The sequence below is a fragment of the Oncorhynchus gorbuscha genome, linkage group LG25 (genome assembly GCF_021184085.1).
Source record: "Oncorhynchus gorbuscha isolate QuinsamMale2020 ecotype Even-year linkage group LG25, OgorEven_v1.0, whole genome shotgun sequence".
In the NCBI taxonomy this organism is placed as follows: domain Eukaryota; kingdom Metazoa; phylum Chordata; class Actinopteri; order Salmoniformes; family Salmonidae; genus Oncorhynchus; species Oncorhynchus gorbuscha.
This window is the reverse complement of record NC_060197.1, coordinates 51,501,567-51,528,883: the sequence shown is the minus strand read 5'-3', so window position 1 is coordinate 51,528,883 and position 27,317 is coordinate 51,501,567. Positions and strand designations below refer to the sequence as shown.

The 27,317-nt window shown below is 48.1% G+C and overlaps 2 protein-coding genes and 1 long non-coding RNA gene across 3 annotated transcripts in view; 2 read left to right on the top strand and 1 right to left on the bottom strand.

The window, feature by feature from the left end:
* The window catches only part of LOC124013770, a 6,894-nt gene extending 4,156 nt beyond the window's left edge, over window positions 1-2,738 (top strand). The window contains exon 3 of the long non-coding RNA XR_006834929.1: window positions 2,637-2,738. This is a non-coding gene — a long non-coding RNA (uncharacterized LOC124013770). The remainder of the gene's footprint in view (window positions 1-2,636) is intronic.
* A 1,199-nt stretch (window positions 2,739-3,937) lies between these two features.
* LOC124013899 (mucin-5AC-like) lies at window positions 3,938-8,960 on the top strand. The gene is made up of 5 exons (XM_046328450.1): window positions 3,938-3,986; window positions 5,895-6,096; window positions 6,298-7,302; window positions 8,361-8,545; window positions 8,926-8,960. Exons 1-5 carry the CDS (start codon window positions 3,974-3,976, stop codon window positions 8,958-8,960), a joined length of 1,440 nt encoding a protein of 479 aa, XP_046184406.1. The 5' UTR covers window positions 3,938-3,973.
* An 8,094-nt stretch (window positions 8,961-17,054) lies between these two features.
* LOC124013898 (steroid 17-alpha-hydroxylase/17,20 lyase) overlaps window positions 17,055-27,317 on the bottom strand; it is a 53,583-nt gene continuing 43,320 nt past the window's right edge. The window contains exons 9-10 of the mRNA XM_046328449.1: window positions 17,437-17,540; window positions 17,055-17,341 (exon numbers count right to left, since the gene is read on the bottom strand). Coding sequence (XP_046184405.1) covers window positions 17,055-17,341; window positions 17,437-17,540 — 391 coding nt within the window. The remainder of the gene's footprint in view (window positions 17,342-17,436; window positions 17,541-27,317) is intronic.

The following is a 27,317-nucleotide window of genomic DNA, read 5'->3' as shown; positions in this document are numbered from 1 at the left end:
TACTATGATACTACTACACCACTACTACAACACTACTACGATACTACTACAACACTACTACAACACTACTACAACACTACTACAACACTACTACAACACTACTACAACACTACTACAAAACTACTACAACACTACTACGATACTACTACAACACTACTACGATACTACTACGATACTACTACACCACTACTACAACACTACTACGATACTACTACAACACTACTACAACACTACTACAACACTACTACGATACTACTACACCACTACTACAACACTACTACGATACTACTACAACACTACTACAACACTACTACGATACTACTACACCACTACTACACCACTACTACAACACTACTACGATACTACTACAACACTACTACAACACTACTACAATACTACTACGATACTACTACAACACTACTACAACACTACTACAACACTACTACAACACTACTACTACAACACTACTACAACACTACTACAATAGTACTACAATACTGCTAGAATACTACTAGAATACTACTCTGTACTGCTACAATACTACTACAATGCTACTACAATACTACTACAATCCTACTACTCTAATGCTACAATACTACTACTGTACTACTACAGCACTACTACAATACTACCACAACACTACTATACCACTACTACTGTACTACTACAACACTACTATAACACTACTACAACACTACTACTGTACTGCTACTGTGCTAATACAATAATACTATGGTACTACTACAATACTACTACAGTACTACAGTTCTACAGTATATGTGATGATTGATGCATTAGGATGATCTGTTTCATTTAGCCCACTGAAGGCCTACAATACTACACTACTACAATACTACTACTGTACTACTACAATACTACTACTGTACTGGTAACATACTACGACACTACTATACACTCTGGTGTGAGAACTACATCTTCTGCTACATTACAATACTACTGTTACTGATACTGTACTGCTAATTTACTACTTACTACTACACTAGGGTTCTGTGTGATGTTCTAACAGGTTCTCTGTATTCTTCATGGTTCTGTGTGATGTTCTAACAGGTTCTCTGTATTCTTCAGAGTTCTGTATGTTCTAACAGGTTCTCTGTATTCTTCAGGATTCTGTATGTTCTAACAGGTTCTCTGTATTCTTCAGAGTTCTGTATGTTCTAACAGGTTCTCTGTATTCTTCAGGATTCTGTATGTTCTAACAGGTTCTCTGTATTCTTCAGGATTCTGTATGTTCTAACAGGTTCTCTGTATTCTTCAGGATTCTGTATGTTCTAACAGGTTCTCTGTATTCTTCAGAGTTCTGTGTGTTCTAACAGGTTCTCTGTATTCTTCAGGATTCTGTATGATGTTCTAACAGGTTCTCTCTGTATTCTTCAGAGTTCTGTGTGTTCTAACAGGTTCTCTCTGTATTCTTCAGGATTCTGTATGATGTTCTAACAGGTTCTCTCTGTATTCTTCAGGATTCTGTATGTTCTAACAGGTTCTCTCTGTATTCTTCAGGATTCTGTATGATGTTCTAACAGGTTCTCTCTGTATTCTTCAGGATTCTGTATGTTCTAACAGGTTCTCTCTGTATTCTTCAGGATTCTGTATGTTCTAACAGGTTCTCTCTGTATTCTTCAGAGTTCTGTGTGTTCTAACATGTTCTCTCTGTATTCTTCAGGATTCTGTATGATGTTCTAACAGGTTCTCTCTGTATTCTTCAGGATTCTGTATGTTCTAACAGGTTCTCTCTGTATTCTTCAGGATTCTGTATGTTCTAACAGGTTCTCTCTGTATTCTTCAGGATTCTGTATGTTCTAACAGGTTCTCTCTGTATTCTTCAGGATTCTGTGTGTTCTAACAGGTTCTCTCTGTATTCTTCAGGATTCTGTATGATGTTCTAACAGGTTCTCTCTGTATTCTTCAGGATTCTGTATGTTCTAACAGGTTCTCTCTGTATTCTTCAGGATTCTGTATGATGTTCTAACAGGTTCTCTCTGTATTCTTCAGGATTCTGTATGTTCTAACAGGTTCTCTCTGTATTCTTCAGGATTCTGTGTGTTCTAACAGGTTCTCTCTGTATTCTTCAGGATTCTGTATGATGTTCTAACAGGTTCTCTCTGTATTCTTCAGGATTCTGTATGTTCTAACAGGTTCTCTCTGTATTCTTCAGGATTCTGTATGATGTTCTAACAGGTTCTCTCTGTATTCTTCAGGATTCTGTATGTTCTAACAGGTTCTCTCTGTATTCTTCAGGATTCTGTATGATGTTCTAACAGGTTCTCTCTGTATTCTTCAGAGTTCTGTGTGTTCTAACAGGTTCAAATCAAATCAATCAAATCAGCAGATGTTAGCAGATGTTAATGCGAGTGTTCTGCTTGTATTCTAGTTCTGTGCAGTGATAACCAACAAGTTCTAACTAACTGTATTCTTCAAAATTCTGTCTTATACACAGTGTAAGGGGATAAGGAGTGAACATGTGTTCTAACAGGTTCTCTCTGTATTCTTCAGGATTCTGTATGATGTTCTAACAGGTTCTCTGTATTCTTCAGAGTTCTGTATGATGTTCTAACAGGTTCTCTCTGTATTCTTCATGGTTCTGTATGATGTTCTAACAGGTTCTCTGTATTCTTCAGGGTTCTGGCTGCTGTGGACCGTTCTGATCCTGTTCAGTTGTTGCTGTGCTTATCGACACCGCCGGGCTAAACTCAGAGTCCAACAGCAGCAGAGACAGGTAGCATTGTTTAAACTGGCTACCATTTAGCTATCATTTCCATCAATTCCCTTATTTAAACCTCAGTGAGTAGCCAATGACTGTTTGCCTAGCACCCTAACCTTACTGGCCTACCTGGAGCTAACAGTCTGACCCTCCTCTGAGTTAGACCTCAGTGAGTCTCCTCCCACTGGCCCTAACCCTAACCTGACTGGCCTACCATGGAGCTACATCCTAGTTTGCCCTCCTCTATGTTAGACCTCAGTGAGTAGCCTGTAAAGTCCTTTTGGTGACAAGCCGAATTTTCAGCCTCCTGAGGTTGAATAGGCGCTGCTGCGCCTTCTTCACGACTGTCAGTGTGAGTGGACCTTCAGTTTGTCTGTGATGTGGCTGGCCCACAATAACCCTAACCTACTGGCCTACCGGTTGTTGGAGCCTACCACTGTTGTGTCGTCCCAAACTTGATGATTGAGTTGGAGCGTGCTACATCCTACCCTACCACCACCTCTATGTTAGACCTCAGTGAGTAGCCTACTGGCCTAACCCTAACCTACTGGCCTACCATGGAGCTACATCCTACCCCTCCTCCATGTTAGACCTCAGTGAGTAGCCTACTGGCCTAACCCTAACCTACTGGCCTACCATGGATCTATATCCTACTGGCCTACCATGGAGCTACATCCTACTGGCCTAACCCTAACCTACTGGCCTAACCCTAATCTACTGGCCTAACACAAACCTACTGGCCTAACACTAACCTACTGGCCTATCATGGATTATTCCTAATATGGCCTAACCACAACCAGCTGGTCTGCCCACCCACCACTCTGGGCCTGCAGCCTGTATTCTTCAGAGTTCTGTATGATGTTCTAACAGGTTCTCTCTGTATTCTTCATGGTTCTGTATGTTCTAACAGGTTCTCTCTGTATTCTTCATGGTTCTGTAGGTCATCTACAAGTCCATGCTGGTAAAGCTCCCTGCCTTGTTGCTGTCTCAGTTCACTGGTCAACAGAGGCAACACCCATCCGTAGCACGCGCTCTAGGAGGTGTATCTCACTGATCATCCCCTAAAGCCAACAACTCATTTGGCCTACCATGGTTCCAGTCCTACTCTGCTGCCTCTATGACTGTGAGTAGCCTACTGGCCTAAAAACCTCTGGCTGAAGGTGGAGACTTTTCTCCCTCACCAGACTTCCTACATCAGCTATCTGAGCAGCTAACCTACTGGCCTACCATGGAGCTACATCCTACCCCTCCTCTATGTTAGACCTCAGTGAGTAGCCTACTGGCCTAACCCTAACCTACTGGCCTACCATGGAGCTTCCTATCCTTATTTACTTCAGTGAGTAGCTCTTTTGGCCTAACAATATCCTACTGTACATGACCATCTGATCATTTATCACCTCAGTGTTCCTCTGGCAAAAACCTTGGCCTACCATTAGCTACATCCTACCTCCTCATCCTTTTGACCTCATTGTATATGGACTCCCCCTTTTTTCCTACTGGATCTATTATTGACTTGTTAATTAACCCTAACCTACTGGCCCATGTGCCTAACTCTAACACTAACCTACTGTCTGCTCACACTGCTATGCTTTATCTTGGGCCAGGCCCTCGCATTCGTGCCAGACCCACTGGCTCCAGACAAATGAGAACTTGTTCTCAACTAGCCACGATGGCAACACCCATACCTGGTTAAATAAAGGTGAAATAAAACTAAAAAAATGGAGACTTTTCTCATGGATCAAACATCAGCTATCTGGCAGCTAACCCAATCTACTGGCAGCTGTACCTAATCTACTGGCCTAATCCACACCCATTTGGCACCTACCTAATCTACTGTTTTAACCTAATTTCTGCTCTAACCCTAATCTCTACCTGTACATGCCCATCATCATTTATCTCAGTGTTCATCTGGCAAACCCTAACCTACCTAACTCATGCCTTTTGCACACATTGTAACCCTTTTTTCCTACTGGCCTGACTTGTTAATTGTTTACTCCATGCCTAACTCATGGATCTGCTCATCCTATGGCTTTAACTTAACCTAGGTGGCAACCCTAACCTACTGGCTCTAACCCTAACCTACTGGCCTAAATAAAACTAAAAAAATAAAATCATGGATCAACATCCTACTGGCCTAACCCTAATCTACTGGCCTAACCCTAATCTACTGGCCTAATCCTAATCTACTGGCCTAACCCTAATCTACTGGCCTAACCCTAATCTACTGGCCTAACCCTAATCTACTGGCCTATCATGGATCTACATCCTACTGGCCTAACCCTAACCTACTGGCCTAACCCTAATCTACTGGCCTAACCCTAATCTACTGGCCTATCATGGATCTACATCCTACTGGCCTAACCCTAATCTACTGGCCTAACCCTAATCTACTGGCCTAACCCTAATCTACTGGCCTATCATGGATCTACATCCTACTGGCCTAACCCTAATCTACTGGCCTAACCCTAATCTACTGGCCTAACCCTAACCTACTGGCCTAACCCTAACCTACTGGCCTAACCCTAACCTACTGGCCTAACCCTAATCTACTGGCCTAACCCTAATCTACTGGCCTAACCCTAACCTACTGGCCTAACCCTAATCTACTGGCCGATCATGGATCTACATCCTACTGGCCTAACCCTCTTCCATGTTAGACCTCAACAAGAGTCCTCTCCTCTCCTAGACCTGATAAATCACCACTAATAACTCTCTCCTCTCCTCTCCTCTCCTCTCCTCTCCTCCCTCTCCTCTCCTCTCCTCTCCTCTCCTCTCCTAGACCTGATAAATCACCACTAATAACTCTCTCTCTCTCTCTCTCTCTCTCTCTCTCTCTCTCTCTCTCTCTCTCTCTCTCTCTCTCTCTCTCTCTCTCTCTCTCTCTCTCTCTCTCTCTCTCTCTCTCTCCTCTCCTCTCCTCTCCTAGACCTGATAAATCACCACTAATAACTCTCTCCTCTCCTCTCCTCTCCTAGACCTGATAAATCACTACTAATAACTCTCTCCTCTCCTCTCCTCTCCTCTCCTCTCCTCTCCTCTCCTCTCCTCTCCTCTCCTCTCCTCTCCTCTCCTCTCCTCTCCTCTCCTCTCCTCTCCTCTCTCTCCTCTCCTCTCCTCTCCTAGACCTGATAAATCACCACTAATAACTCTCTCTCTCTCTCTCCTCTCTCTCTAGGTTTCCTGGCGTCTCTGAAACTACCGTCCTATGAAGAGGTAGCAGCTCAGCCCTCCACTCCCCCACCTCCCTACAGCACTGTGTTCGCTGCCCAGGGGGGCGCCGCTCGCTACCCCCAGCCACCCCACCATCCCCCGGGATCACACCCCCACCCCGGCACCAGCGCCAGCGCTGCACCCTCCTCTTTCAGCTCTGACAACAGGTGGGGACACTGATTGGCTGGCTGACTGAGTGATTGATTGTCTGGTTGAATTTATTGATATAAAACACACTTGACAATGTAAAGAAGCCACTTTGAGTTTGAGATGAGAAAGGACGGATGACACACTTTGCTGTGGTAATGATATTTGTGATAGAAGCTGTAATAAAGATGACACTCTGGTTCTGACCTCTGACCCTGCAGCTCCAGCTGTTCCTGTGACTCTTGCTGTCCGTCATCTCCCTGTAGCACCTACGAGACCGACACAAGCCGTGCTTCCACGCCCACAACACTGTCCCAATACGCTGCAGAGAACACTGCTGCTGTTGTCTTGGAGACAGTTGCCATGGTAACATCCTCAGAGATGATTGTCTCTGTATCTTCAGAGACAGATGTGGATGTTGCCGGTGGCAACAGGATGGGTGTTGTTGCTGATGCATTTACTGTTGTTATAACCTCAGAGGCCGACACCAACTTAAGCGAACAATCTACAGAACCTGCACAGGTGCACTACTTTCCTGGTGCTACCATGGAAACTGTTACTATGGAGACAGATGTTTGTAATGTAGCTCGTCTCTCTTCTCGTACCTCACCCACGTCTACAGAACACCCTCTAGTTGCTACAACAACAGATCACCTTCAATCTGGGACTGCTTGTCCTTTAACCAATCCAGGCCACGACAGACCATCCTGTCCCCACAGTCCCTCCCCTACCACACCCACCTCTGCTGTCCCCTCCCCTACCACACCCACCTCTGCTGTCCCCTCCCCTACCACACCCACCTCTGCTGTCCCCTCCCCTACCACACACACCTCTGCTGTCCCCTCCCCTACCACACCCACCTCTGCTGTCCCCTCCCCTACCACACCCACCTCTGCTGTCCCCTCCCCTACCACACACACCTCTGCTGTCCCCTCCCCTACCACACACACCTCTGCTGTCCCCTCCCCTACCACACACACCTCTGCTGTCCCCTCCCCTACCACACCCACCTCTGCTGTCCCCTGCCCTACCACACCCACCTCTGCTGTCCCCTCCCCTACCACACCCACCTCTGCTGTCCCCTCCCCTACCACACACACCTCTGCTGTCCCCTCCCCTACCACACACACCTCTGCTGTCCCCTCCCCTACCACACACACCTCTGCTGTCCCCTCCCTACCACACCCACCTCTGCTGTCCCCTGCCCTACCACACCCACCTCTGCTGTCCCCTCCCCTACCACCACCACCTCTTGTACTCCTACCCCCTCTGCGCTCTCCCCAGCCCAAGCTCCTACCCTAATCCTAGCCTCCCCAGTCCTTTCAACTCCAGCCCCTACCCCCTCTGCCCTCTCCCCAACTCCTACCCCCTCTGCCCTCTCCCCAACTCCTACCCCCTCTGCCCTCTCCCCAGCCCCTCTCCCCTCTGCCCTCTCCCCAGCCCCTCTCCCCTCTGCCCTCTCCCCAACTCCTACCCTAACCCTAGCCTCCCCAGCCCCTACCCTAACCCTAGCCTCCCCAGCCCCTACCCTAACCCTAGCCTCCCCAGCCCCTACCCTAACCCTAGCCACTCCAGCTCCTACCTCCTCTGCTCTCTCCCCAGCCCAAGCTCCTACCCCCTCTGCCCTCTCCCCAACTCCTACCCTAACCCTAGCCTCCCCAGCCCCTACCCTAACCCTAGCCTCCCCAGCCCCTACCCTAACCCTAGCCTCCCCAGCCCCTACCCTAACCCTAGCCACTCCAGCTCCTACCTCCTCTGCTCTCTCCCCAGCCCAAGCTCCTACCCCCTCTGCCCTCTCCCCAACTCCTACCCTAACCCTAGCCTCCCCAACTCCTACCCTAACCCTAGCCTCCCCAACTCCTACCCTAACCCTAGCCTCCCCAGCTCCTACCCTAACCCTAGCCTCCCCAGCTCCTACCCTAACCCTAGCCCCTACCCTAACCCTAGCCTCCCCAGCCCCTACATCCTCTGCCCTCTCCCCAACTCCTACCCTAACCCTAGCCTCCCCAGCCCCTACCCTAACCCTAGCCTCCCCAGCTCCTACCCCCTCTGCCCTCTCCCCAACTCCTACCCTAACCCTAGCCTCCCCAGCCCCTACCTCCTCTGTCCCAGTCTCTTCTCCTGTCGCCTCAGACCCAAAGGCTCAGGCCTTTTTTGATCCTCTTGGAGCTGTTGCAGTGGAACGGACAGAGACTCTCTCTCCCTCCTGCTCTCCTCCCCCTGTCTTCCCCTTGTCCTCTCCTCCCCCCTTCTCTCCCTCCTCTCCTCCCCCTGTCTCCCCCAGGCCCACCCAGTCTCCCCCCAAGCAGACCCTGTTCTCCCCCTGTGTGGACGTATACCAGCTTGTCCCCCACACCTACAGGAGCGAGGGAGAGGAGGAGGAGGAAGAGCAGGAGGAAGTTGGGGCCGATGAGAGTCAGTACCGCCACCGCCGTCTGACCGGGGACTCAGGCATCGAGGTGTGTCGCTGTCAGGTTGAGGAAGATGAGGAGGAGGAGGAAGAAGAGGAGGAGGGAGTGGAGGAAGCAGGGGATGAAGGAGAGGAGGGGGTGAGCGAGCTCCATGACAGCCTGGACTGTCCGGTTAGAGGTCAGGGGTCAGGGGAGGGACTAACCCTGTGTAGCCCCGCCCCAGGAGACACCCCGTTGCCTGACGAGGATTCTGTGGTGATTGTCATGGAGAGCGTGTGATGGACAGCTGAGCGGAGTCAGTGGACTAAACCATTTTCATCCTAAACGGGGGGGATGCAAGTGAATGGAAAAAACCCCACAACAACTTTGCAAAACTGTTTATTAGGTAATGTTCCATAACACTGGGGATCCTGAACATAGCTCTGATGTGTGGATCAGACCCAGGAGGGCCCAACATTAAGCTCCTGTCCTGAGCTACAGGAGATACAGTCAAGATGGTTCACTGGTTCTGTGGATGGGTTTGGCACAGAGGCAGATTATTTTGTGTCTGACCCAAATGGTACTCTATCCCCTACGTAGTGCACTACTTTTGGCCAGGTCCCACATAGGGAGCTGTGGAAAAGGGTTCCATTTGAGACTGTGTGTGCCTGGTCGTAGTGTTGTCAATATAACCTGGTCGTAGTGTTGTTAATCTAACCTGGTCGTAGTGTTGTTAATATAACCTGGCCGTGGTGTTGTTAATCTAACCTGGTCGTTAATCTGACCTGGTCGTAGTGTTGTTAATCTAACCTGGTCGTAGTGTTGTTAATCTAACCTGGCCGTAGTGTTGTTAATCTAACCTGGTCGTAGTGTTGTTAATCTAACCTGGCCGTGGTGTTGTTAATATAACCTGGTCGTTAATCTGACCTGGTCGTAGTGTTGTTAATCTAACCTGGTCGTAGTGTTGTTAATCTAACCTGGTCGTAGTGTTGTTAATCTAACCTGGTCGTAGTGTTGTTAATCTAACCTGGCCGTGGTGTTGTTAATCTAACCTGGTCGTAGTGTTGTTAATCTAACCTGGTCGTTAATCTGACCTGGTTGTAGTGTTGTTAATCTAACCTGGTCGTTAATCTGACCTGGTCGTAGTGTTGTTAATATAACCTGGTCGTAGTGTTGTTAATCTAACCTGGTCGTAGTGTTGTTAATCTAACCTGGTTGTAGTGTTGTCAATATAACCTGGTCGTAGTCTTGTTAATATAACCTGGTCGTAGTGTTGTTAATCTAACCTGGTCGTAGTGTTGTTAATATAACCTGGTCGTTAATCTGACCTGGTCGTAGTGTTGTTAATCTAACCTGGTCGTAGTGTTGTTAATCTAACCTGGTTGTAGTGTTGTTAATCTAACCTGGCCGTGGTGTTGTTAATCTAACCTGGTCGTAGTGTTGTTAATCTGACCTGGTCGTAGTGTTGTTAATCTAACCTGGTCGTAGTGTTGTTAATCTAACCTGGTCGTAGTGTTGTTAATCTGACCTGGTCGTAGTGTTGTTAATGTAACCTGGTCGTAGTGTTGTTAATCTAACCTGGTCGTAGTGTTGTTAATCTAACCTGGTTGTAGTGTTGTTAATCTGACCTGGTCGTAGTGTTGTTAATCTAACCTGGTCGTAGTGTTGTTAATCTAACCTGGCCGTGGTGTTGTTAATATAACCTGGCCGTGGTGTTGTTAATATAACCTGGTCGTAGTGTTGTTAATCTAACCTGGTCGTTAATCTAACCTGGTCGTAGTGTTGTCAATATAACCTGGCCGTGGTGTTGTCAATATAACCTGGCTGTGGTGTTGTCAATATAACCTGGTCGTAGTGTTGTTAATATAACCTGGTCGTAGTGTTGTTAATCTAACCTGGTCGTAGTGTTGTTAATCTAACCTGGTCGTAGTGTTGTTAATCTAACCTGGTCGTAGTCTTGTTAATATAACCTGGTTGTAGTGTTGTTAATCTAACCTGGTCGTAGTGTTGTTAATATAACCTGGTCATAGTGTTGTTCATTTTTCAGTTATCCTGGAGATAAAGACCCGTTACTTTACAACCTGGTCTAGAGAGACACTACAACCTGGTCTAGAGAGACACTACAACCTGGTCTAGAGAGACACTACAAACTGGTCTAGAGAGACACTACAACCTGGTCTAGAGAGACACTACAAACTGGTCTAGAGAGACACTACAGAGACACTACAACCTGGTCTAGAGAGACACTACAACCTGGTCTAGAGAGACACTACAGAGACACTACAACCTGGTCTAGAGAGACACTACACCCTGGTCTAGAGAGACACTACACCCTGGTCTAGAGAGACACTACACCCTGGTCTAGAGAGACACTACACCCTGGTCTAGAGAGACACTACAACCTGGTCTAGAGAGACACTACAACCTGGTCTAGAGAGACACTACAACCTGGTCTAGAGAGACACTACAGAGACACTACAACCTGGTCTAGAGAGACACTACAACCTGGTCTAGAGAGACACTACAAACTGGTCTAGAGAGACACTACAGAGACACTACAACCTGGTCTAGAGAGACACTACAACCTGGTCTAGAGAGACACTACAACCTGGTCTAGAGAGACACTACAACCTGGTCTAGAGAGACACTACAGAGACACTACAACCTGGTCTAGAGAGACACTACAACCTGGTCTAGAGAGACACTACAACCTGGTCTAGAGAGACACTACAGAGACACTACAACCTGGTCTAGAGAGACACTACAACCTGGTCTAGAGACACTTCAGAGACACCTGGTCTAGAGAGACACTACAACCTGGTCTATAGAGACACTACAACCTGGTCTATAGATACACTACAACCTGGTCTATAGAGACACTACAACCTGGTCTATAGAGACACTACAACCTGGTCTATAGAGACACTACAACCTGGTCTATAGATACACTACAACCTGGTCTAGAGAGACACTACAGAGACACTACAACCTGGTCTAGAGAGACACTACAACCTGGTCTAGAGAGACACTACACCCTGGTCTAGAGAGACACTACAGAGACACTACACCCTGGTCTAGAGAGACACTACAACCTGGTCTAGAGAGACACTACACCCTGGTCTAGAGAGACACTACAACCTGGTCTAGAGAGACACTACAACCTGGTCTAGAGAGACACTACAACCTGGTCTAGAGAGACACTACACCCTGGTCTAGAGAGACACTACAACCTGGTCTAGAGAGACACTACAACCTGGTCTAGAGAGACACTACACCCTGGTCTAGAGAGACACTACAGAGACACTACACCCTGGTCTAGAGAGACACTACAACCTGGTCTAGAGAGACACTACACCCTGGTCTAGAGAGACACTACAACCTGGTCTAGAGAGACACTACAACCTGGTCTAGAGAGACACTACAACCTGGTCTAGAGAGACACTACAACCTGGTCTAGAGAGACACTACAACCTGGTCTAGAGAGACACTACACCCTGGTCTAGAGAGACACTACAACCTGGTCTAGAGAGACACTACAACCTGGTCTAGAGAGACACTACAACCTGGTCTAGAGAGACACTACAACCTGGTCTAGAGAGACACTACAACCTGGTCTAGAGAGACACTACAACCTGGTCTAGAGAGACACCACAGAGACACTACAACCTGGTCTAGAGACACTACAACCTGGTCTAGAGAGACACCACAACCTGGTCTAGAGAGACACCACAGAGACACTACAACCTGGTCTATAGAGACACTACAACCTGGTCTAGAGAGACACTACAACACAAAGAGAGGAGAGAAGCCAAACCCTCTCTCTCTCTCTCTCTCTTTCGCTCTCTCTCTCGTCAGAACAGAACAATGTATGTTGTGTGGCCTGTGTTTGAACTCAGTGTCACAATGGTCACCTCAGTCCCCCCAGACACACACACCAACCATTTCACAGGCCTACTGTAGTTCTGTTAACATCACTAGCTCTGTCTCTCTCATAGTAACAGTGTATAACACCAGCCAATAGCAAGGCAATAACATGACTACCATGTGACTAAACCTGCTGTGGAACTCTGGGTAGTGTAGTGTGACAGTGTGACCAGACCGGGATACTGTCAGTGTATCTATCTGACTGTCGTCGTGTTCATGTTCTAGAACTGACAGGGTCAACCGGAATGTTCTAGAACTGACAGGGTCAACCGGAATGTTCTAGAACTCTGTTGATTACTAGAATATACATGACTGATTCTAGTCCAGTGTTCTGCAGGACTAGAATAAATATATATTATTATTAATATATTATATCCGGAGTGTTTCAGAGCACCTCACCTTCGCCAGTTTGACCTTCAGATGCTGCAGTTCACCAGAGAAGAACTCAGAACCAACGTGTCTGTGTTCAACTACAGCTCATATTGCCCTCAATCCATGGATACACTACAAGACATTTACAATCCTAACGCCGGAAAAACTCACATTTAAGGATCACCGTTCATTAAGTCTTGAGTCTTGTTTCCTAACAGTGTGCTGTGCTCATTTAACAACATGGCTAACACAAGGGATCACACGTCAAGGTTCTGTGATCTTCTAGCTAGTGTCCGTCTGTCTGCCTCTAGAAGCTCTGGACAGAAGGAGAGTTTTGTATTTCTAACATGGAGGAACAGAGGGAGTCGTACTGAAGAGAACACCCATGACGTCACTAGGTCAGCCAGTCAGTCAACCAGTTAGCCAGTCAGTCAGTAAACCAGTTAGCCTGCCAGCCAGTCAGTCAGTAAACCAGCCTGCCAGCCAGTCAGTCTGTCACCTAGTCATTCAGTAAACCAGTTAGCCTGCCAGCCAGTCAGTCAGTAAACCAGCCAGCCAGTCGGTAAACCAGTTAGCCAGCCAGCCAGTCAGTCAGTAAACCAGTCAGTCAGTCAGTAAACCAGTCAGTCAGTAAACCAGTCAGTCAGTAAAGCAGCCAGTCAGTCAGTAAACCAGTCTGCCAGCCGGTCAGTCAGTAAACTAGTCTGCAGTCAGTCAGTCAGTAAACCAGTCAGTCAGTAAACCAGTCAGTCAGTAAACCAGTCAGCCAGCCAGCCAGTCAGTCAGTAAACCAGTCAGTCAGCAAACCAGCCAGTCAGTCAGTAAACCAGTCAGTCAGTAAACCAGTCAGTCAGTAAAGCAGCCAGTCAGTCAGTAAACCAGTCTGCCAGCCGGTCAGTCAGTAAACCAGTCTACCAGCCAGTCAGTCAGTAAACCAGTCAGTCAGTAAAGCAGCCAGTCAGTCAGTAAACCAGTCTACCAGTCAGTCAGTAAGCCGGTCAGTCAGTAAACCAGTCAGTCAGTAAATGAGTCTACCAGCCGGTCAGTCAGTAAACTAGTCTGCCAGCCGGTCAGTCAGTAAACTAGTCTGCCAGCCGGTCAGTCAGTAAACCAGCCAGTCAGCCAGTAAACTAGCCTGCCAGCGAAGTCAGTCAGCAAACTAGTCTGCCAGCCAGTCAGTCAGTAAACTAGTCAGTCAGTAAACTAGTCTGCCAGCCAGTCAGTCAGTAAACCAGTCAGTCAGTAAACTAGTCTGCCAGCCAGTCAGTCAGTAAACCAGTCAGTTAGTAAACTAGTCTGCCAGCCAGTCAGTCAGTAAACCAGTCTGCAGTCAGTTAGTAAACTAGTCTGCCAACCAGTCAGTCAGTAAACCAGCCAGTCAGTAAACCAGTCAGTCAGTAAACCAGTCTGCAGTCAGACAGTAAACTAGTCTGCCAGCCAGTCATTCAGTAAACCAGTCAGTCAGTAAACCAGTCAGTCAGTAAACTAGTCTGCCAGTCAGTCTGCCAGCCAGTCAGTCAGTAAACCAGTCAGTCTGCCAGCCAGTCAGTCAGTAAACCAGTCAGTCAGTAAACTAGTCTGCCAGCCGGTCAGTCAGTAAACTAGTCTGCCAGCCAGTCAGTCAGTAAACTAGTCTGCCAGCCAGTCAGTCAGTAAACCAGTCAGTCAGTAAACTAGTCCGCCAGCCAGTCAGTCAGTGAACTAGTCTGCCAGCCAGTCAGTCAGTAAACCAGTCAGTCAGTAAACCAGTCTGCAGTCAGTCAGTAAACCAGTCAGTTACTAAACTAGTCTGCCAGCCAGTCAGTCAGTAAACCAGTCAGTCAGTAAACTAGTCTGCCAGCCAGTCAGTCAGTAAACTAGTCTGCCAGCCAGTCAGTCAGTAAACCAGTCAGTCAGTAAACCAGTCAGTCAGTAAACCAGTCAGTTAGTAAACTAGTCTGCCAACCAGTCAGTCAGTAAACCAGTCAGTTAGTAAACTAGTCTACCAACCAGTCAGTCAGTAAACCAGCCAGTCAGTCAGTAAACCAGTCAGTCAGTAAACTAGTCTGCCAGCCAGTCATTCAGTAAACCAGTCAGTCAGTAAACCAGTCAGTCAGTAAACTAGTCTGCCAGTCAGTCTGCCAGCCAGTCAGTCAGTAAACCAGTCAGTCTGCCAGCCAGTCAGTCAGTAAACCAGTTAGTCTGCCAGCCAGTCAGTCAGTAAACTAGTCTGTCAGCCAGCCAGTCAGTCAGTATTCGGCCAACATGTTCCAGTTACTCCCTACTCACATACAGTATATACAGTAGGAATGCATCCCAAATGGAACCCTATTCCCTTCATAGAGCACTACTTTAGACTAGAGTCCTATAGAACCCTATTCCCTTCATAGAGCACTACTTTAGACTAGAGTCCTATAGAACCCTATTCCCTATATAGTGCACTACTTTAGACTAGAGTCCTATAGAACCCTATTCCCTATATAGTGCACTACTTTAGACCAGGGCCCTATAGAACCCTATTCCCTATATAGTGCACTACTTTAGACCAGAGTCCTATAGAACCCTATTCCCTATATAGTGCACTACTTTAGACCAGAGTCCTATAGAACCCTATTCCCTATATAGTGCACTACTTTAGACCAGAGTCCTATGGGGGCTACATAGGTTAAATCTCAAATGGCACCCTATTCCCTTCTTAGTGCACTACTTTAGGCTCTTAGGGCCTCTGGTCAGAAGTAGTGCACTATGGGGATTCGGTTTCCATTCGGGCCATTCCTCTACAGTTTAAACCCAGAGACATGCCCAGGCATACAGACACACTGTAGTTCTAGGAGAGAGTGTAGCAGTGTCCGTGTAGGAACTACAGATCCCAGCATGTCCTCTGTGACCAGACTGTGGGAACGTGAGTCGATGACAGCGGATCATGAGGAACACTGAGAATTTATGAATATCATATGGTGTTCTGATTTTGTTGTTTATTATTGTTGTTATTGTTGTTTACAACATATGATGTTGTTCCCCAGGAGTTCACAGTATCATATCTCCATGGAAACTGTCCTTGTGGTTTTTACGGAGCCTGCCTCATCCTAGTCTGGTCCCAGATCTATTGAACACAAACAGTTAGCTTGACACACAACCGGTCTAGAACCAGGATCATCCAGCTAGTTCAGTCAGGCCCACGTTTCCCTCTCAGAGTCACTTAAAGGACCAGTCTCTGATTTAAAGGGCCAGTCTGGAATTTAAAGAGCCGGTCTCTGATTTAAAGGACCCATCTGGGATTTAAAGGGCCAGTCTGGAATTAAAGAGCCGGTCTGTGATTTAAAGGGCCAGTCTGGGATTTAAAGGACCAGTCTGGGATTTAAAGGGCCAGTCTGTGATTTAAAGGGCCAGTCTGGGATTTAAAGGGCCAGTCTGGGATTTAAAGGGCCAGTCTGGGATTTAAAGGGCCAGTCTGGGATTTAAAGAGCTGGTCTGTGATTTAAAGGGCCAGTCTGGAATTTAAAGGGCCAGTCTGGGATTTAAAGGGCCAGTCTGGGATTTAAAGGGCCAGTCTGAAATTTAAAGAGCCGGTCTGTGATTTAAAGGGCCAGTCTGAAATTTAAAGAGCCGGTCTGGGATTTAATGGGCCAGTCTGTGATTTAAAGGACCCATCTGGGATTCAAAGGGCCAATATGGGACTAAAATGACCACTCCTGTGGTATGGTTTGTCTAACAGAGGTGTTGTTACTACAGTCTGCTCCCAGACCAGTTGTTACTATAGATCTCTGTTGATTAGGGAGTAACCCTCTGTGTCTGTCTGTGTCCTAAATCAGCCTGTCTATATACTGTACGTCTGCCTGATAATAAATATGTAAACTATAACTCCCATCAGTACTCTCTGTGATGGTTAAATGGAACCATATAGATATATGTCATGAGGTTAGATCAATCTTCATTTATTGATTTGATTATGGACATGTACATTTAAAACATTGAATTAAAACATTGAATTACCAAGAGTCAGATGCATTGCATGCTTCCCTCTCTCTTCCCCTCTCACCCTCAGTCCCCCCCTCTCAGTACCTCACCCCCTCAGTCCCTCCCCCTCAGTCTCTCCCTCCCCCTCGCCCCCTCAGTCTTCCCCTCTCCCCTCTCACCCTCAGTCCCCCCCTCTCAGTACCTCACCCCCTCAGTCCCTCCCTCTCAGTCTCTCCCCCTCCCCTCAGGATCTCCCCCTCAGTCTCCCCCATCTCAGTCTCTCCCCCTCCCTCTAAGCCCCCCCCCCTCAGTATCTCCCCCTCAGTTCCTCCCCCTCAGTCTTTTCCCCTTCCCTCTCAATCCTTCCAACACACCCCCTCCCCCCTCACCCCCTCCCAGCCTGGTCTAGGTGTAACAGTGAGGGTGTATCTGAGTGGCTGTAGCACCACCCCTAGGCGCCCCTCCAGGTCGGGTAGAGGGACCCCAGGGGCGGGGCTGAAGCTGAACCTCTGCAGCAGACCACTCACAAACAGGAACAGCTCCAGCCTGGCCAGTGATTCGCCCACGCAGACCCGAGGCCCTGCCCCAAATGGCATGAAACAGGAAGGAGTGAAGCGCTGGCCCTTGTCATCTAGGAAACGCTCTGGGGAGGGAGAAGGGATGGGTGTGTTATTTTCAACTGTGTGTGTGTGTGTGTGCGTGCGTGCGTGTGTGTGTGTGCGTGAGGATCTATCTCACCTGGTCTGAAGTCCTCTGGCTGGTCCCAGTGTTCCGGGTCGTGGTGTATAGCCCACATGTTCACCAGTACACGGCTTCCCTTACAGATGGAATGACCGCCGATACTGGGGAGGACAGAGAGACTGGTGATGTCCAAAAACCTGTACTTGAACTCTACATAATAGGCATTTTGGGTATGCGAAAATATACGTTTTATTGTATGTGAAAGTTTGAAAATGTAGTATGCTTTAGATCGCTTTAGTATGCTGTAGTATGCTGTAATATGCTGTAGTGTGCTGTTGTGTGCTGTAGTGTGCTGTTGTGTGCTGTAGTATGCTGTAGTATGCTGTAGTGTGCTGTAGTATGCTGTAGTATGCTGTAGTATGCTGTAGTGTGCTGTAGTGTGCTGTTGTGTGCTGTAGTATGCTGTAGTATGCTGTAGTGTGCTGTAGTATGCTGTAGTATGCTGTAGTATGCTGTAGTGTGCTGTTGTGTGCTGTAGTGTGCTGTTGTGTGCTGTAGTGTGCTGTAGTGTACTGTCGTATGCTGTAGTGTGCTGTAGTATGCTGTAGTATGCTGTAGTATGCTGTAGTGTGCTGTTGTGTGCTGTAGTACACTGTAGTGTGCTGTAGTGTGCTGTAGTGTGCTGTAGTGTGCTGTCGTATGCTGTAGTGTGCTGTAGTGTGCTGTAGTACGCTGTAGTGTGCTGTAGTATGCTGTAGGGTTAGGGTTAGGTGTGTTAGTCACCTGCTGTGAGTCAGGGCGGTGTGAGGGATGGGGACTATAACAGGTGAGGTAGATCAGGTGTGTTAGTTACCTGCTGTGAGTCAGGGTGATGTGAGGGATGGGACTATAACAGGTGAGGTAGATCAGGTGTGTTAGTTACCTGCTGTGAGTCAGAAGGGATGAGGACTATAACAGGTGAGGTAGGTCAGGTGTGTTAGTTACCTGCTGTGAGCCAGAAGGGATGGGACTATAACAGGTGAGGTAGGTCAGGTGTGTTAGTTACCTGCTGTGAGTCAGGGTGATGTGAGGGATGGGACTATAACAGGTGAGGTAGATCAGGTGTGTTAGTTACCTGCTGTGAGTCAGGGTGATGTGAGGGATGGGACTATAACAGGTGAGGTAGATCAGGTGTGTTAGTTACCTGCTGTGAGTCAGAAGGGATGGGACTATAACAGGTGAGGTAGATCAGGTGTGTTAGTTACCTGCTGTGAGTCAGAAGGGATGGGACTATAACAGGTGAGGTAGGTCAGGTGTGTTAGTTACCTGCTGTGAGTCAGGGTGATGTGAGGGATGGGACTATAACAGGTGAGGTAGGTCAGGTGTGTTAGTTACCTGCTGTGAGTCAGAAGGGATGGGACTATAACAGGTGAGGTAGGTCAGGTGTGTTAGTTACCTGCTGTGAGTCAGAAGGGATGGGACTATAACAGGTGAGGTAGGTCAGGTGTGTTAGTTACCTGCTGTGAGTCAGGGTGATGTGAGGGATGAGGACTATAACAGGTGAGGTAGGTCAGGTGTGTTAGTTACCTGCTGTGAGTCAGGGCGGTGTGAGGGATGAGGACTATAACAGGTGAGGTAGGTCAGGTGTGTTAGTTACCTGCTGTGAGTCAGAAGGGATGGGACTATAACAGGTGAGGTAGGTCAGGTGTGTTAGTTACCTGCTGTGAGTCAGAAGGGATGGGACTATAACAGGTGAGGTAGGTCAGGTGTGTTAGTTACCTGCTGTGAGTCAGAAGGGATGGGACTATAACAGGTGAGGTAGGTCAGGTGTGTTAGTTACCTGCTGTGAGTCAGGGTGATGTGAGGGATGGGACTATAACAGGTGAGGTAGATCAGGTGTGTTAGTTACCTGCTGTGAGTCAGAAGGGATGGGACTATAACAGGTGAGGTAGGTCAGGTGTGTTAGTTACCTGCTGTGAGTCAGAAGGGATGGGACTATAACAGGTGAGGTAGGTCAGGTGTGTTAGTTACCTGCTGTGAGTCAGGGTGATGTGAGGGATGGGACTATAACAGGTGAGGTAGATCAGGTGTGTTAGTTACCTGCTGTGAGTCAGGGTGATGTGAGGGATGGGACTATAACAGGTGAGGTAGATCAGGTGTGTTAGTTACCTGCTGTGAGTCAGAAGGGATGGGACTATAACAGGTGAGGTAGATCAGGTGTGTTAGTTACCTGCTGTGAGTCAGAAGGGATGGGACTATAACAGGTGAGGTAGGTCAGGTGTGTTAGTTACCTGCTGTGAGTCAGAAGGGATGAGGACTATAACAGGTGAGGTAGGTCAGGTGTGTTAGTTACCTGCTGTGAGTCAGAAGGGATGAGGACTATAACAGGTGAGGTAGATCAGGTGTGTTAATTACCTGCTGTGAGTCAGAAGGGATGAGGACTATAACAGGTGAGGTAGATCAGGTGTGTTAGTTACCTGCTGTGAGTCAGAAGGGATGAGGACTATAACAGGTGAGGTAGGTCAGGTGTGTTAGTTACCTGCTGTGAGTCAGAAGGGATGGGACTATAACAGGTGAGGTAGGTCAGGTGTGTTAGTTACCTGCTGTGAGTCAGAAGGGATGGGACTATAACAGGTGAGGTAGGTCAGGTGTGTTAGTTACCTGCTGTGAGTCAGGGTGATGTGAGGGATGAGGACTATAACAGGTGAGGTAGGTCAGGTGTGTTAGTTACCTGCTGTGAGTCAGGGCGGTGTGAGGGATGAGGACTATAACAGGTGAGGTAGGTCAGGTGTGTTAGTTACCTGCTGTGAGTCAGAAGGGATGGGACTATAACAGGTGAGGTAGGTCAGGTGTGTTAGTTACCTGCTGTGAGTCAGAAGGGATGGGACTATAACAGGTGAGGTAGGTCAGGTGTGTTAGTTACCTGCTGTGAGTCAGAAGGGATGGGACTATAACAGGTGAGGTAGGTCAGGTGTGTTAGTTACCTGCTGTGAGTCAGGGTGATGTGAGGGATGGGACTATAACAGGTGAGGTAGATCAGGTGTGTTAGTTACCTGCTGTGAGTCAGAAGGGATGGGACTATAACAGGTGAGGTAGGTCAGGTGTGTTAGTTACCTGCTGTGAGTCAGAAGGGATGGGACTATAACAGGTGAGGTAGGTCAGGTGTGTTAGTTACCTGCTGTGAGTCAGGGTGATGTGAGGGATGGGACTATAACAGGTGAGGTAGATCAGGTGTGTTAGTTACCTGCTGTGAGTCAGGGTGATGTGAGGGATGGGACTATAACAGGTGAGGTAGATCAGGTGTGTTAGTTACCTGCTGTGAGTCAGAAGGGATGGGACTATAACAGGTGAGGTAGATCAGGTGTGTTAGTTACCTGCTGTGAGTCAGAAGGGATGGGACTATAACAGGTGAGGTAGGTCAGGTGTGTTATTTACCTGCTGTGAGTCAGAAGGGATGAGGACTATAACAGGTGAGGTAGGTCAGGTGTGTTAGTTACCTGCTGTGAGTCAGAAGGGATGAGGACTATAACAGGTGAGGTAGATCAGGTGTGTTAATTACCTGCTGTGAGTCAGAAGGGATGAGGACTATAACAGGTGAGGTAGATCAGGTGTGTTAGTTACCTGCTGTGAGTCAGAAGGGATGAGGACTATAACAGGTGAGGTAGATCAGGTGTGTTAGTTACCTGCTGTGAGTCAGGGTGATGTGAGGGATGAGGACTATAACAGGTGAGGTAGGTCAGGTGTGTTAGTTACCTGCTGTGAGTCAGGGTGATGTGAGGGATGGGACTATAACAGGTGAGGTAGATCAGGTGTGTTAGTTACCTGCTGTGAGTCAGGGTGATGTGAGGGATGGGACTATAACAGGTGAGGTAGGTCAGGTGTGTTAGTTACCTGCTGTGAGTCAGGGTGATGTGAGGGATGGGACTATAACAGGTGAGGTAGGTCAGGTGTGTCAGTTACCTGCTGTGAGTCAGGGTGGTGTGAGGGATGAGGACTATAACAGGTGAGGTAGGTCAGGTGTGTTAGTTACCTGCTGTGAGTCAGAAGGGATGAGGACTATAACAGGTGAGGTAGGTCAGGTGTGTTAGTTACCTGCTGTGAGTCAGAAGGGATGGGACTATAACAGGTGAGGTAGGTCAGGTGTGTTAGTTACCTGCTGTGAGTCAGGGTGATGTGAGGGATGAGGACTATAACAGGTGAGGTAGGTCAGGTGTGTTAGTTACCTGCTGTGAGTCAGAAGGGATGGGACTATAACAGGTGAGGTAGGTCAGGTGTGTTAGTTACCTGCTGTGAGTCAGAAGGGATGGGACTATAACAGGTGAGGTAGGTCAGGTGTGTTAGTTACCTGATGTGAGTCAGGGTGGTGTGAGGGATGAGGACTATAACAGGTGAGGTAGGTCAGGTGTGTTAGTTACCTGCTGTGAGTCAGGGTGATGTGAGGGATGGGACTATAACAGGTGAGGTAGGTCAGGTGTGTTAGTTACCTGCTGTGAGTCAGAAGGGATGGGACTATAACAGGTGAGGTAGGTCAGGTGTGTTAGTTACCTGCTGTGAGTCAGAAGGGATGGGACTATAACAGGTGAGGTAGGTCAGGTGTGTTAGTTACCTGCTGTGAGTCAGAAGGGATGGGACTATAACAGGTGAGGTAGGTCAGGTGTGTTAGTTACCTGCTGTGAGTCAGGGTGATGTGAGGGATGGGACTATAACAGGTGAGGTAGATCAGGTGTGTTAGTTACCTGCTGTGAGTCAGAAGGGATGGGACTATAACAGGTGAGGTAGGTCAGGTGTGTTAGTTACCTGCTGTGAGTCAGAAGGGATGGGACTATAACAGGTGAGGTAGGTCAGGTGTGTTAGTTACCTGCTGTGAGTCAGGGTGATGTGAGGGATGGGACTATAACAGGTGAGGTAGATCAGGTGTGTTAGTTACCTGCTGTGAGTCAGGGTGATGTGAGGGATGGGACTATAACAGGTGAGGTAGATCAGGTGTGTTAGTTACCTGCTGTGAGTCAGAAGGGATGAGGACTATAACAGGTGAGGTAGATCAGGTGTGTTAATTACCTGCTGTGAGTCAGAAGGGATGAGGACTATAACAGGTGAGGTAGATCAGGTGTGTTAGTTACCTGCTGTGAGTCAGAAGGGATGAGGACTATAACAGGTGAGGTAGATCAGGTGTGTTAGTTACCTGCTGTGAGTCAGGGTGATGTGAGGGATGAGGACTATAACAGGTGAGGTAGGTCAGGTGTGTTAGTTACCTGCTGTGAGTCAGGGTGATGTGAGGGATGGGACTATAACAGGTGAGGTAGATCAGGTGTGTTAGTTACCTGCTGTGAGTCAGGGTGATGTGAGGGATGGGACTATAACAGGTGAGGTAGGTCAGGTGTGTTAGTTACCTGCTGTGAGTCAGGGTGATGTGAGGGATGGGACTATAACAGGTGAGGTAGGTCAGGTGTGTCAGTTACCTGCTGTGAGTCAGGGTGGTGTGAGGGATGAGGACTATAACAGGTGAGGTAGGTCAGGTGTGTTAGTTACCTGCTGTGAGTCAGAAGGGATGAGGACTATAACAGGTGAGGTAGGTCAGGTGTGTTAGTTACCTGCTGTGAGTCAGAAGGGATGGGACTATAACAGGTGAGGTAGGTCAGGTGTGTTAGTTACCTGCTGTGAGTCAGGGTGATGTGAGGGATGAGGACTATAACAGGTGAGGTAGGTCAGGTGTGTTAGTTACCTGCTGTGAGTCAGAAGGGATGGGACTATAACAGGTGAGGTAGGTCAGGTGTGTTAGTTACCTGCTGTGAGTCAGAAGGGATGGGACTATAACAGGTGAGGTAGGTCAGGTGTGTTAGTTACCTGATGTGAGTCAGGGTGGTGTGAGGGATGAGGACTATAACAGGTGAGGTAGGTCAGGTGTGTTAGTTACCTGCTGTGAGTCAGGGTGATGTGAGGGATGGGACTATAACAGGTGAGGTAGGTCAGGTGTGTTAGTTACCTGCTGTGAGTCAGAAGGGATGGGACTATAACAGGTGAGGTAGGTCAGGTGTGTTAGTTACCTGCTGTGAGTCAGAAGGGATGGGACTATAACAGGTGAGGTAGGTCAGGTGTGTTAGTTACCTGCTGTGAGTCAGAAGGGATGGGACTATAACAGGTGAGGTAGGTCAGGTGTGTTAGTTACCTGCTGTGAGTCAGGGTGATGTGAGGGATGGGACTATAACAGGTGAGGTAGATCAGGTGTGTTAGTTACCTGCTGTGAGTCAGAAGGGATGGGACTATAACAGGTGAGGTAGGTCAGGTGTGTTAGTTACCTGCTGTGAGTCAGAAGGGATGGGACTATAACAGGTGAGGTAGGTCAGGTGTGTTAGTTACCTGCTGTGAGTCAGGGTGATGTGAGGGATGGGACTATAACAGGTGAGGTAGATCAGGTGTGTTAGTTACCTGCTGTGAGTCAGGGTGATGTGAGGGATGGGACTATAACAGGTGAGGTAGATCAGGTGTGTTAGTTACCTGCTGTGAGTCAGAAGGGATGAGGACTATAACAGGTGAGGTAGATCAGGTGTGTTAATTACCTGCTGTGAGTCAGAAGGGATGAGGACTATAACAGGTGAGGTAGATCAGGTGTGTTAGTTACCTGCTGTGAGTCAGAAGGGATGAGGACTATAACAGGTGAGGTAGATCAGGTGTGTTAGTTACCTGCTGTGAGTCAGGAGTCAGTGATGTGAGGGATGAGGACTATAACAGGTGAGGTAGGTCAGGTGTGTTAGTTACCTGCTGTGAGTCAGGGTGATGTGAGGGATGGGACTATAACAGGTGAGGTAGATCAGGTGTGTTAGTTACCTGCTGTGAGTCAGGGTGATGTGAGGGATGGGACTATAACAGGTGAGGTAGGTCAGGTGTGTTAGTTACCTGCTGTGAGTCAGGGTGATGTGAGGGATGGGACTATAACAGGTGAGGTAGGTCAGGTGTGTCAGTTACCTGCTGTGAGTCAGGGTGGTGTGAGGGATGAGGACTATAACAGGTGAGGTAGGTCAGGTGTGTTAGTTACCTGCTGTGAGTCAGAAGGGATGAGGACTATAACAGGTGAGGTAGGTCAGGTGTGTTAGTTACCTGCTGTGAGTCAGAAGGGATGGGACTATAACAGGTGAGGTAGGTCAGGTGTGTTAGTTACCTGCTGTGAGTCAGGGTGATGTGAGGGATGAGGACTATAACAGGTGAGGTAGGTCAGGTGTGTTAGTTACCTGCTGTGAGTCAGAAGGGATGGGACTATAACAGGTGAGGTAGGTCAGGTGTGTTAGTTACCTGCTGTGAGTCAGAAGGGATGGGACTATAACAGGTGAGGTAGGTCAGGTGTGTTAGTTACCTGCTGTGAGTCAGGGTGGTGTGAGGGATGAGGACTATAACAGGTGAGGTAGGTCAGGTGTGTTAGTTACCTGCTGTGAGTCAGGGTGATGTGAGGGATGGGACTATAACAGGTGAGGTAGGTCAGGTGTGTTAGTTACCTGCTGTGAGTCAGAAGGGATGGGACTATAACAGGTGAGGTAGGTCAGGTGTGTTAGTTACCTGCTGTGAGTCAGAAGGGATGGGACTATAACAGGTGAGGTAGGTCAGGTGTGTTAGTTACCTGCTGTGAGTCAGAAGGGATGGGACTATAACAGGTGAGGTAGGTCAGGTGTGTTAGTTACCTGCTGTGAGTCAGGGTGATGTGAGGGATGGGACTATAACAGGTGAGGTAGATCAGGTGTGTTAGTTACCTGCTGTGAGTCAGAAGGGATGGGACTATAACAGGTGAGGTAGGTCAGGTGTGTTAGTTACCTGCTGTGAGTCAGAAGGGATGGGACTATAACAGGTGAGGTAGGTCAGGTGTGTTAGTTACCTGCTGTGAGTCAGGGTGATGTGAGGGATGGGACTATAACAGGTGAGGTAGATCAGGTGTGTTAGTTACCTGCTGTGAGTCAGGGTGATGTGAGGGATGGGACTATAACAGGTGAGGTAGATCAGGTGTGTTAGTTACCTGCTGTGAGTCAGAAGGGATGAGGACTATAACAGGTGAGGTAGATCAGGTGTGTTAATTACCTGCTGTGAGTCAGAAGGGATGAGGACTATAACAGGTGAGGTAGATCAGGTGTGTTAGTTACCTGCTGTGAGTCAGGGTGATGTGAGGGATGGGACTATAACAGGTGAGGTAGATCAGGTGTGTTAGTTACCTGCTGTGAGTCAGGGTGATGTGAGGGATGGGACTATAACAGGTGAGGTAGATCAGGTGTGTTAGTTACCTGCTGTGAGTCAGAAGGGATGGGACTATAACAGGTGAGGTAGATCAGGTGTGTTAGTTACCTGCTGTGAGTCAGAAGGGATGGGACTATAACAGGTGAGGTAGGTCAGGTGTGTTAGTTACCTGCTGTGAGTCAGAAGGGATGAGGACTATAACAGGTGAGGTAGGTCAGGTGTGTTAGTTACCTGCTGTGAGTCAGAAGGGATGAGGACTATAACAGGTGAGGTAGATCAGGTGTGTTAATTACCTGCTGTGAGTCAGAAGGGATGAGGACTATAACAGGTGAGGTAGATCAGGTGTGTTAGTTACCTGCTGTGAGTCAGAAGGGATGAGGACTATAACAGGTGAGGTAGATCAGGTGTGTTAGTTACCTGCTGTGAGTCAGGGTGATGTGAGGGATGAGGACTATAACAGGTGAGGTAGGTCAGGTGTGTTAGTTACCTGCTGTGAGTCAGGGTGATGTGAGGGATGGGACTATAACAGGTGAGGTAGATCAGGTGTGTTAGTTACCTGCTGTGAGTCAGGGTGATGTGAGGGATGGGACTATAACAGGTGAGGTAGGTCAGGTGTGTTAGTTACCTGCTGTGAGTCAGGGTGATGTGAGGGATGGGACTATAACAGGTGAGGTAGGTCAGGTGTGTCAGTTACCTGCTGTGAGTCAGGGTGGTGTGAGGGATGAGGACTATAACAGGTGAGGTAGGTCAGGTGTGTTAGTTACCTGCTGTGAGTCAGAAGGGATGAGGACTATAACAGGTGAGGTAGGTCAGGTGTGTTAGTTACCTGCTGTGAGTCAGAAGGGATGGGACTATAACAGGTGAGGTAGGTCAGGTGTGTTAGTTACCTGCTGTGAGTCAGGGTGATGTGAGGGATGAGGACTATAACAGGTGAGGTAGGTCAGGTGTGTTAGTTACCTGCTGTGAGTCAGAAGGGATGGGACTATAACAGGTGAGGTAGGTCAGGTGTGTTAGTTACCTGCTGTGAGTCAGAAGGGATGGGACTATAACAGGTGAGGTAGGTCAGGTGTGTTAGTTACCTGATGTGAGTCAGGGTGGTGTGAGGGATGAGGACTATAACAGGTGAGGTAGGTCAGGTGTGTTAGTTACCTGCTGTGAGTCAGGGTGATGTGAGGGATGGGACTATAACAGGTGAGGTAGGTCAGGTGTGTTAGTTACCTGCTGTGAGTCAGAAGGGATGGGACTATAACAGGTGAGGTAGGTCAGGTGTGTTAGTTACCTGCTGTGAGTCAGAAGGGATGGGACTATAACAGGTGAGGTAGGTCAGGTGTGTTAGTTACCTGCTGTGAGTCAGAAGGGATGGGACTATAACAGGTGAGGTAGGTCAGGTGTGTTAGTTACCTGCTGTGAGTCAGGGTGATGTGAGGGATGGGACTATAACAGGTGAGGTAGATCAGGTGTGTTAGTTACCTGCTGTGAGTCAGAAGGGATGGGACTATAACAGGTGAGGTAGGTCAGGTGTGTTAGTTACCTGCTGTGAGTCAGAAGGGATGGGACTATAACAGGTGAGGTAGGTCAGGTGTGTTAGTTACCTGCTGTGAGTCAGGGTGATGTGAGGGATGGGACTATAACAGGTGAGGTAGATCAGGTGTGTTAGTTACCTGCTGTGAGTCAGGGTGATGTGAGGGATGGGACTATAACAGGTGAGGTAGATCAGGTGTGTTAGTTACCTGCTGTGAGTCAGA

What these genes read in the sequence shown, in the direction of transcription:
- LOC124013899 (XM_046328450.1), top strand. An exon ending in CTACCACACCCACCTCTGCT is followed by an intron (nt 7,303 to 8,360) that starts GTCCCCTCCCCT and finishes TGTCTCCCCCAG; the next exon opens with GCCCACCCAGTCTCCCCCCA. An exon ending in AGGCATCGAGGTGTGTCGCT is followed by an intron (nt 8,546 to 8,925) that starts GTCAGGTTGAGG and finishes TGTGTGGATCAG; the next exon opens with ACCCAGGAGGGCCCAACATT.